This window comes from Canis lupus, chromosome X (assembly GCF_003254725.2).
Source record: "Canis lupus dingo isolate Sandy chromosome X, ASM325472v2, whole genome shotgun sequence".
NCBI lineage: Eukaryota > Metazoa > Chordata > Mammalia > Carnivora > Canidae > Canis > Canis lupus.
In genome coordinates, this window is record NC_064281.1 from 54,981,722 (window position 1) to 54,993,779 (window position 12,058).

The 12,058-nt window shown below is 36.8% G+C and overlaps 1 protein-coding gene across 6 annotated transcripts in view; it reads right to left on the reverse strand.

Annotated features, from left to right (window-relative positions):
* Nucleotides 1-12,058, reverse strand: part of TEX11 (testis expressed 11) — a 311,535-nt gene that overhangs the window by 123,037 nt on the left and 176,440 nt on the right. For all 6 annotated transcript variants that reach the window (XM_025466112.3, XM_025466113.3, XM_049107547.1 and 3 more), the window contains one exon: nucleotides 11,459-11,561. In XM_025466112.3, the coding sequence (XP_025321897.1) occupies nucleotides 11,459-11,561 (103 nt within the window). The remainder of the gene's footprint in view (nucleotides 1-11,458; nucleotides 11,562-12,058) is intronic.

Below are 12,058 nucleotides of genomic sequence, written 5' to 3' on the forward strand. Positions count from 1 at the left end.
GCAGGTGGTCACACTACAAGTTCTTTCTGGACCTCTGGCAAAGGGAGTGACCAGTGAAGGCCATCGCTACATTAGGATCTGCATGGCTGGGTGTTCTCCGTACCTGCTGTCCACCACCCTCCACTGTTATCGGAATACTTTGCCAGTGCACTAATCTCTTTGGAGACAAAATTCATTAGCGTGATACTAAATGTTAAATTTCTTTTGCAGAAGATACAGTACCATGTCTTAATTCATTATTAATATTTAAACTATTTCATTCCTTAACTCTTCTTCATTGCTTTGCCCCTAGCCTATTCAGTTCCTTTGTTTGGCAGAATTCTGCAAAATGTGTATTACCCACTAGTGAGATTGTTCAGCCCCTGATGTATTTGTATTGATTTGTTTCCGGTGGTAGCTTGTCCTAAAATGTGTGTAGAAAGCAGATATTTTATGATAAAATTGTTGTGTAGTGCATGCTGTGTGGAATTCAGAGGAAAACCCAGATTCAGGGATTAACAATGCCGAAAAATGCAAGTAACTAGCCATTGTTCAAAATAACAGTGGTGCTATTTCTCTTTTGTGGCCTTTAAGACTTTTGTTGCCCTAAAATTCCATTTTATTGGGAACCCATTTTCCACCTGGTTTTTCTTGACAGTGTTTTTTTCTACTTTAAACAGTTTCTAAATAAAATTCTGTATTTCAAGAAAAAAAAAAGGTAGAATAAAAATATAGAGCCAACCTAAATTCCATTAAATAATGGATGGGTTAAATACATTTTGGTACATTCATAAAATGGAATATAAAACAATAAAATTTAAAAATGAATGGTGATATTACATTCTATTACATATCATAAAGGTAGACTACAATAAGTTAAATATATGTACTATACAACTTAATAATTAAAATAAAACAAAAGATGGGTAATAAGCTAAAAGATGACATAAATGTAATCATAAAAAATACTAAATCCAAAAGAAAGTAGAAAAAAGAAAAATGATAACAAAGAACAGGTGGGACAAACAGAAGACAAATGACAAGATGCTAAATTTAAACTTTACCATATCAATAATCGTGTTAAATATAAATGGTCTATACAACCCAAGTGAAAGACAGATAGTCACACTGAAGTAAAGAAAGCAACATTCAACTATAGACTACCTACAAGAAACACAATTTAAATATAAAGACAAAATTGTTAAAAGAAAATGCATGGAATAATATATACTATGTTAAAGGTAATCGAAAGAAAGCTGGGATACTAGTATTTTATTAATACAGTTTCCTACTGAGGGATATAAATTATGTATTTTGCTGGAATAGTGCTTCAGGAACATCCCTGTGTATATCTTTGTGCATCCTATGCTTCTTTTTCTTTGAGGGGGGAGGTGAGGGAGAGAGGGGATGAGAGGAAAGGGACAGAGGGAGGGAAAGAATCCTCAAACAGACTCTATGACAAATGCAGAGCTCAAGCCCAACACAGGGCTCAATCCCACGAACCCAAGAACATGACCTGAACTGAAATCAAAAGTCAGAGGCTTAACTGACTGAGTCACCCAGGCATCCCTCATATGCTTATTCTTTACAATACATTCTGTGAATGGAACTGCTCGTTCCCAGGATTGCACAATTAAATTTCTCTCTTGTCATCAACAGATTGCCCTTGAAATAAGGTTCTGTGTGCCGAGGGCTACAGGTGTGGGAAGAATGAGGGAATGATGGCTAAAGAGTATGAAAATTCTTTTGTGGAGTGCTGAAAATGTGCTGAAATTAGATTGTGAGGATAGTTGTCTAATTCTCTGATACAGTAAAAGCTATAGAATTGTATACTTTAGATAAGTGAATATTCTGGTGGGGGAATTATAAAGCTATTAAAAAAGAAAGTTGGAGTGGCTATATTAATATCAGACAAAATGGATTTCAGAGCAAAGAATATTACATGACAGAAGGTTAATTCATGATGATAAAGGAATTAATTCATTACAAGAACATAACAATCCTAAATGTTTATACACCTAATGATACAATTTCAAAACTGAAGGAGTAAAATTTTAAAGAACTATAAGGAAAAATTAAGAGATCCACAATTATACTCAAAGATTTCAGTATATTTTCTTAATAACTGATAGAAAAAGTAGTGAATCAGCAAGGATGTAGTACACTTTACACTATTAATCAGCTTGACCTGAATAATGCTTATAGAACACTCAAACAATAGTAAAATATACATTTTTCGCAAGTGCACATAGAACATTTGCAAATAAAGACAATATTCTGGGCGAAAGAACAAGACTTAACTTTTTTTTTTAAAGATTTTATTTATTTATGAGAGACACAGAAAGAGGCAGGCAGAGACATAGGCAGAGGGAGAAGCAGGCTCCATGCAGGGAGCCCGATGTGGGATTCGATCCTGGGTCTCCAGGATCACGCCCTGGACTGAAGGCAGATGCTCAACCGCTGAGCCACCCAGGCATCCCAAGACTTAACGTTTTTAAAAGGATTCAAGTCATGCAAAATTATGACCTTTGACTACATGATTTCAAATTCATTATACAGCTAAACTAATTAAGACAGTGTGGAAGTGGTATAAGGAAGAGATGAACAGAACAATGGAAGAGAATGCAAAATCCAGAAGGAGACCCACATGCATATATGACAACTAATTTCAATAAATGCGCAAGGTAATTCAGTTGAAAAAGGATAGTTTTTAAATAAATAATGCTGAAAAATGATGCTGGAATGATTAGATAGCCATGTGCAAAAAGAATGAACTTTGGTTCATACCTTAAGTGCAAAAATTAATATATAAAATTGATCACAGAACTAACCATACACTTAAACTTATAAAATTTCTTGAAGAAAACACAGGAAAAAAATCTTTGTTACCTTAGATTAGGTAAAGGTTTCGTAGCTATTCCATAAAAGAGGAAAAAAGATAAAGCCATCAAACTTCTCATGAAAGACATTGATAAGAAAATAAAAGAAAAAATTATAAAACATACATCTGATAATTTGTATCTAAATATTTAAAGAGCAGGGTGGGACAAGATAGCAGAGGAGTAGGGTCCCCAAGTCACCTGTCCCCACCAACTTACCTAGGTAACTTTCAAATCATCCTGAAAACCTACGAATTCAATCTGAGATTTAAAGAGAGAACAGCTGGAACGCTATAGAGAGAAGGGTTTGTGCTTCTAACAAGTACAACTCGTATTTAGCCACTCTGCACTGAGCAAAATGACAAGAATTCACCACAAAAGAAAGAATCAGGAACAGTACTCTCTCCCACAGAGTTACAGAATTTGGATTACAATTTGATGTCAGAAAGACAATTCAGAAGCAAAATTATAAAGATACTGATGGGGCAGCCCCGGTGGCACAGCAGTTTAGTGCCGCCTGCAGCCCAGGGCGTGATCTCGGAGACCCAGGATCGCGTCTCAAGTCAGTCTCCTGCATGGAGCCTGCTTCTCCCTCTGCATGTCTCTGCCTCTCTCTTGATCTCTCGATTCTCTCTCTCTCTCTGTGTGTGTGTGTGTGTGTGTGTGTGTCTCATGAATAAATAAATAAATAAAAATCTTTAAAAAATAAAATAAAATAAAGATACTGATGGCTCTGGAAAAAAAAGCATAAAGGATTCAAGAGACTTCATGACTGCAAAATTTAGATCTAATCAGGCCAAAATTAAAAATCAATTAAATGAGATGCAATCCAAACTGGAGGTCCTAATGACGAGGGTTAATGAGGTAAAAGAAAGGGTGGGGGAAAAAAAGAGTGACATAAAACACAAGTTGATGACAAGGAAGGAAGCAGAAGAAAAAATAGAAAAAATTAAAAGACCATGAGGAAAGGTTAAAGGAAATAAATGACAGCCTCAGAAGGAAAAATCTATGTTTAATTGGGGTTCCAGAGGGCGCCAAGAGGGACAGAGGACCAGAAAGCATATTTGAACAAATCATAGCTGAGAACTTCCCTAATAATGCCTGAAAGGAAACAGGCATTCAGATCCAGGAGATACAGAGGTCCCCCCCTAAAATCAATACTTTATCCAGCAAGGCTCTCATTCAGAATAGAAGAAGAGATAAAGAGCTTCCAAGATAGGCAGAAACTGAAAGAATATGTGACCACCAAGCCAGCTCTGCAAGAAATATTAAGGGGGATTCTGGAATAGAAAGAGGAAGTCCAAGGGAACAATCCACAAAAACAGGGACTGAATAGGTATTACGATGACACTAAAATCATATCTTTTAATACTAATTTTGAATGAGAATGGTCTTAATGATCCTATCAAAAGATGTAGGGTTTCAGACTGGATAAAAAAGCAAGACCCATCTATTTGCTAAATACAAGAGACGCATTTTAGACCTAAGCATACCTACAGCCTGAAAATGAAAGGTTGGAGAACCATTTACCATTCAAATGGTCCTCAAAAGAAAGCAGGGGTAGCCATCCTCATATCAGATAAATTAAAGTTTATCCCGAAGACTGTAGTAAGAGATTAAGAAGGACACTATATCATACTTAAAGGATCTATCTAACAAGAGGAACTAACAATCATGAATATTTATGACCTTAATGTGGGAGCTGCCAAGTATATCAACCAATTAATAACCAAAGCAAAGACATACTTAGATAATAATACACTAATACTGGGAGACTTCAACACAGCACTTTCTGCAAATGACTGATATTCTAAGGACAACATATCCAAAGAAACAAGAGCTTTAAATGATACACTGGCCCAGATGGATTTCACAGATATTTATAGAACTTTACATCCAAATGCAACCGAATACACATTCTTCTCAAGTGCACATGGAACTTTCTCCAGAATAGACCACATACTGGGTCACAAATCAGGTCTCAACCGATACCAAAAGATTGGGGTACTCCCCTGCATATTATCAGACCATAATGCTTTGAAACTTGAACTCAATCACAAGAAGAATTTTGGAAGAAACTTAAACATGTGGAGGTTAAAGAGCATCCTGCTAAAAGATCAAGGGTCAACCAGGAAATTAGAGAAGAATTAAAAAGATTCGTGGAAACTAATGAGAATGAAGATACAATCACTCAAAATCTTTGGGATACAGCAAAAGCAGTCCTAAGAGGGAAATACATCACAATATAAGCATCCGTCAAAAAATTGGAAAAACCTCAAATACACAAGCTAACCTTGCACACCTAAAGAAACTGGAGAAAGAACAGCAAATAAAGCCTACACCAAGCAGAAGAAGAGAGTTAATAAAGATTCGAGCAGAACTCAATGAAATAGAGACCAGAAGAACTGTAGAACAGATCAAATCTGGGAGTTGGTTCCTTGAAAGAATTAATAAGATAGATAATCCAGGGGCAGCCCCGGTGGCACAGTGGTTTAGCACTGCCTGCAGCCCGAGGTGTGATCCTGGAGACCTGGGATCGAGTCCCACATCAGGCTCCCTGCATGGAGTCTGCTTCTTCCTCTGCCTGTGTCTCTGCCTCTTTCTCTCTCTCTCTCTCTCTCTGAATAAATAAATAAGTCTTAAAAAATATAGATAAACCATTTGCCAGCCTTATTAAAAACAAAAGAGAAATAACTCCAATTAATAAAATCATGAATGAAAGAGGAGAGATCACAACCAATACCAAGGAATTAAAAGCAATTTTAAAAACATATTATGAGCAGCTATGCGCCAATAAATTAGGCAATCTAGAAGAAATGGATGCATTTCTGGAAAACCCCAAACTATCAACACTGGTACAGGAAGAAATAGAAAACCTGAACAGGCCAATAACCAGGGACGAAATTGAAGCAGTCATCAAAACCTCCCAAGATACAAAAGTCTGGGGCAAGATGGCTTCCCTGGGGAATTATATTAAACGTTTAAAGAAGAAACAATACCTGTTCTACTAATGCTGTTCCAAAGGATAGAAAGGGATAAAATACTTCCAAACTCTTTTCTTTTTTTTTAATTTATTTTTTTACTGGTGTTCAATTTGCCAACATATAGAATAACACCCAGTGCTCATCCCATCAAGTGCCCCCCTCAGTGCCCGTCACCCAGTCACCCCCACCCCCTGCCCTCCTCCCTTTCTACCACCCCTAGTTCGTTTCCCAGAGTTAGGAGTCTCTCATGTTCTGTCTCCCTTTCTGATATTTCCCACTCATTTTTTCTCCTTTCCCCTTTATTCCCTGTCACTATTTTTTTATATTCCCCAAATGAATGAGACCATATAATGTTTGTGCTTCTCAGATTGACTTATTTCACTCAGCATAATACCCTCCAGTTCCATCCACGTTGAAGCAAATGGTGGGTATTTGTCATTTCTAATGGCTGAGTAATATTCCATTGTACACATAAACCACATCTTCTTTATCCATTCATCTTTCGATGGACACCGAGGCTCCTTCCACAGTTTAGCTATTGTGGACATTGCTGCTATAAACATCAGGGTGCAAGTGTCCCAGTGTCCAGACTCTTTTCTATGAGGCCAGCATCACCTTAATGCCAAAACCAGACAAAGACCCCACCAAAAAGGGGAATTATAGGCCAATATCCCTGATGAACACAGATGCAACAATTCTCAACAAGATACTAGCCAATAGGATCCAACAGTACATTAAGAAGATTAATCACCATGACAAAGTAGGATATTTCCCTGAGATGCAAGGCTGTTTCAACACTCATAAAGCAATCAACATGATAGATCATATCAACAAGAGAAAAAACAAGAACCACAAGATCCTCTCAATAGATGCAGAGAAAGCATTTGACAAAATACAGCATCCATTCCTGATCAAAACTCTTTAGAGTGTAGGGATAGAGGAAACATTCCTCAGCATGTTGAAAGCCATCTACAAAAAGCCCACAGCAAATATCATTCTCAATGGGGAAACACTGGGAGCCTTTCCCCTAAGATCAGGAACAAGACAGGGAAGTCCACTTTCACCACTGCTATTCAACATAGTACTAAAAGTCCTAGCCTCAGCAATCAGACAACAAAAAGAAATAAAAGGCATCAAATTAGCAAAGAAGAAGTCAAACTCTCCCTCTTTTCAGATGACATGATACTGTACAAAGAAAACCCAAAAGACTCCACCCCAAGATTGCTAGAACTCATACAGCAATTTGGCAGTGTGGCAGGATGCAAAATCAATGCCCAGAAATCAGTGGCATTTCTATACACTGGATTAGAAGAATTAATATTGTGAAAATATCAATGCTACCCAGGGCAATTTACACATTTAATGCAATCCTTATCAAAATACCATGGACTTTCTTTACAGAGTTGGAACAAATCATCTTAAGATTTGTGTGGAATCAGAAAAGACTCCAAATAGCCCACAATATTTGTCAATATTCCACAATAGGGGAATATTGACAAAGAAAACCAGAGCCGGGGGCATCACAATGCTGGATTTCAAGCTGTACTAAAAAGCTGTAATCATTAATACAGCATGGTATTGGGACAAAAAGAGACACATAGATCAATGGAACAGAACAGAGAACCCAGAAATGGGCCCTCAACTCTATGGTCAACTAATTTTCGACAAAGCAGGAAAGACTATCCACTGGAAAAAGGACAGTCTCTTCAATAAAAGGTGCTGGAAAAATTGGACAGCCACATGCAGAAGAATGAAACTAGACCATTCTCTTACACCAGACACAAAGATAAACTCAAATTGGAGGAAAGATCTCAATGTGAGACAAGAATCTATTAAAATCCAAGAGCAGAACACAGGCAACACCCTTTTTGAACTTGGCCACAGCAACTTCTTGCAAGATACATCTATGAAGGCAAGGGAAACAAAAGCAAAAATGAAGTATTGGGACTTCATCAAGATAAAAAGCTTCTGCACAGCAAAAGAAACAGTCAACAAAACTAAAAGACAACCGACAGAATGGGAGAAGATGTTTGCAAATGACATATCAGATAAAGGGCTAGTATCCATCATCTATAAAGAACTTCTTAAAAGCTCAACAGCAAAGAAACAAATAATCCAATCATGAAATGGGCAAAAGACATGAACATTAATTTCACAGAGGAAGACATAGACATGGCAACAAGCACATGAGAAAATGCTCCGTATCACTGGCCATCAGGGAAATACAAATCAAAACCACAATGAGATACCACCTCACACCAGTGAGAATGGGGAAAATTAACAAGACAGGAAACAACAAATGTTGGAGAGGATGTGGAGAAACGGGAACCCTCTTGCACTGTTGGTGGGAATGTGAACTGGTACAGCCACTCTGGAAAACTGTGTGGAGGTTCCTCAAAGAGTTAAAAATAGATCTGCCCTACGACTCAGCAGTTGCACTGCTGGGGATTTACCCCAAAGATACAAATACAGCAAAACGGCAGGATAGCTGCACCCCAATGTTTATAGCAGCAATGTCCACAATAACCAAACTGTGGATGAGCCTCAGTGTCCTTTGAAAGATGAATGGATAAAGAAGATGTGGTCTATATATACAGTGGAATATTACTCAGCCATTAGAAACAACAAATACTCACCATTTGCTTCAATGTGGATGGAGCTGGAGGGTATTATGCTGAGTGAAGTAAGTCAATTGGAGAAAGACAAACATTATATGGTCTCATTCATTGGGGGAATATAAAAAATAGTGAAAGGGAATAAAGCGGAAAGAAGAGAAAATGAGTGGGAAATATCAGAGAGGGTGACAGAACATGAGAGTCTCCTAACTGGGAAACGAACAAGGGGTGGTGGAAGGGAGGTGGGCAGGGCATTGTGGTGACTGGATGATGGGCACTGAGGGGAACACTTGACGTGATGAGCATTGGGTGTTATGCTATATGTTGGCAAATCGAACTCCAATAAAAAATATACAAAAAAATAAATAAAAATAAAATAAAATGTATAAAGAACTTTCAAAATTCAATAAGAAAACAAAGTTCCCTATATCTTAGTAACTAAAATATTTTTCTTCCCTATGTTCTAGCCACTATGATACAAGATGAATAAAACATATTAGAGATAACTTTTTTTAAAAGAAAACTAAGTTCCCTATAGAAAACTGGGCAAAAGATTTATATAAACACTCTGCCAGCGCAGCCCCAGTGGCTTAGCAGTTTAGCGGCACCTTCGGCCTGGGGTGGGATCCTGAAGACCTGGGATTGAGTCCCAGGTCAGGCTCCCTGCATGGAGCCTGTTTCTCCCTCTGCCTGTGTCTCTGCCTCTCTTTCTCTCTCTCTCTATGTCTCTCATGAATAAATAAATAAAATCTTTTTTTAAAAAAAAAAAACAACACTCTGCCAAAGAAGATATATGGATTTCAAATGTTAGACATTACAGAAATATAGTTAAAACCACAGTAAGATACCACTACCCAACTATTAGAATGGGTAAAGTATTTTTTAAAAGGACAAGTAGGAATTTTAAATGGACAATTCCAAGTTGATATACATCAACTATTAGAATGGGTAAAGTATTTTTTAAATGGACAATTCCAAGCAGATCACCTGGAACACTCAAACATAACTGGTTAGAATGTAAAATTGTATAGCTACTTAGAAAAACAGCTTGGCAGTTTCTGATAGTTAAACATGTATCTACCATACAACCCAAAAATCCAACTCCTAGATATTTATCCTAGAGAAGTTAAATTTTATCATCACACAAAATCTGTAAACAGATATTTATAGCACATTTATTCACACTTGCTCACAATGGAAACCATCCAAATATACTTCAAATGGTGAATGAATAAACTGTGGCAATAAAGAAGAACAAACTATGGAAACACAACAGTATGAATGGGTTTTGAATACATTATGATAAGTGAAAGAAAGGCTTAAAAAGCTTTATACTGTATGATCTCATTTATATGACATTTTGGAAAAGGCAAAAATACAGAGATAGAAATAAGTTCAGCTGCTTCCAGGGCTAAAAGTGGTGGGAAGGAATGACAATAAAGGAGCCTGAGGCAATTTTTTGTTCTGTATCATGATGGTAATGGTGGTTACATAACTCTATACATTTGTCAAAACTCATAGATTTATTAATATAAATAAACCTCAAAGAATCTAGTAAGTTTTATTCTATATATTATCAACAAACATGGCTTTAAAAAATGGTCACAGATAACTAGGGGGGAAAAAAAGACTGAGCTGATGGTATGTTTAAAAAGTAAAAAATTTATGGGCAGCCCAGGTGGCTCAGCGGTTTAGCGCCACCTTCAGTCCAGGGCGCGATCCTGGAGACCCAGGATGGAGTCCCATGCCAGGCTCCCTGCATGGAGCCTGCCTCTCCCTCTGCCTCTCTCTCTCTCTCTCTCTCTCTCTTTCTTTCTTTCTCTCTCTCTGTGTCTTTCATGAATAAATAAATTTTAAAAAATCTTTAAAAAATAAATAAAAGTAAAAAAAATTATTTTAATAGAATGTTAAAAGGTTTAATAGGAAATCTATTTTTTTTTTTGCCATTTCTGTTGGTAAAAAGTTAAAATTTTTTTAATCTTTCAACATAGTACATCAAATATAACAAATTCCCAAAGGTCTCTAATGAAAAAATTGATGATGGACATGACTACAATATAAAGGATGCCTGGGTAGCTCAGTTGGTTAAGCATCTGCCTTTGGCTTAGGTCATGATCCTGGGGTCCTAGGATCGAGTCCCACATGGGGCTCCCTGTTCAGCAGGGAGTCTGCTTCTCCCTCTCCCTCTAAACCTCCTCCTGCTCATGTGTGTACTCTCTATCTTAAATAAGTAAAATCTTAAAAAAAATAAACCCTGATAAAGAACTGACTCCAATTTACTAATCTTTAATTCATATACAGGTATACTTTACTATCCTGGAACATTTCTTTTCCAAAGAAGAATAAACTATCTTTCTTTTTTTGAAGTGCAAAGCAGAGTCTGTTGCACATAGTAGGTATTCATAAACAGTTGCTTAGTCGGATTAGTATAAATTCTGTTTGGATCTATTAATTTAAAACTATCAATTTCTCAACTTATAACCTTCACAAGAGAGAACCAGTCTGGAGCTCAAGCTGCCTCAGGGTATCCTCAGCTACACTGAGGGCTGAATGGGAGTAATATCACAACATGGCATATCTGTAACCAAATCAAGATACAGAAGTGTAAAGACACATCAACTAGGAAACTATGCTTAACTTAATGGAAAGGGGACAGTACTAATGGGATGAAGTTCAGGTGAGCGACTTCAGCACTGTCAACTCTGTAGCAAGAAACTCCATTTCAAGGCCAAATCTCTCACCAATAACTTCCCAAATAAATGAAAATATTTAAAAGTCAGCTGGAGACTGATTATCTAAGACAACTCAACTGAAAAGGGTTTGCAGTGAATTCTCTCTTACCCCATACTTCCTTTTTGCATGGTAGTATCATCTTTACACAGGAAAGGTAGAATACACAACATATAACTCCACTCTTAAAAACAATCTTTTTTTCCTTTATGGTAGAAGAGGATTATTATTCTTTATATTAATAATTAAATATAATTCATAAATAATATACCTCTGCCAGAGTTGCCCTCTAAAACTGCAATCTTGAATACATAAAATTGAGTGAAAATATTTGTAGGATCACGTTGTTCAGCTTCTATCACTGCCTCTTTAGCCTGAAAAAAAGAAATATTGGCCCTCTTTTATAAAAGTAATAAGACCTTGTGTTTCACTAATAGTATTAACATAGTCCAAATGGTTGAGGATACTCATTATAAAAAGACATGAATCTAAGTAAAATCTTTAAAGAACTGTTCTCTTAAAATGCTAAAGAAACTGTGCATTCTGCTTCTAGAAATAAGGTGCATGATATACATCAGACCAACACTCCAACTGAAAACAAAGATGTTAGATAACATTTTTTTCAATTCCAGAGTAACTTACAAGATAGTAAATTCTAAGGAAAGTGAAGTTCCAGAGAAACAAGCAGAGAATTAGAGCCACTTTTTTTCTGGTGGACATTTATAAATCTAAATAAATGTCACCTTTAGTTTTAATGAACCTCACTAGGTCAGGGAACAGGTATCAAGACTCAAGGGACCATACCCTTAGGCTAAGTACAAATCAGAACTAAACCACTCCTACCTGCATCCCCAGGAGACTGCAAAGAAAG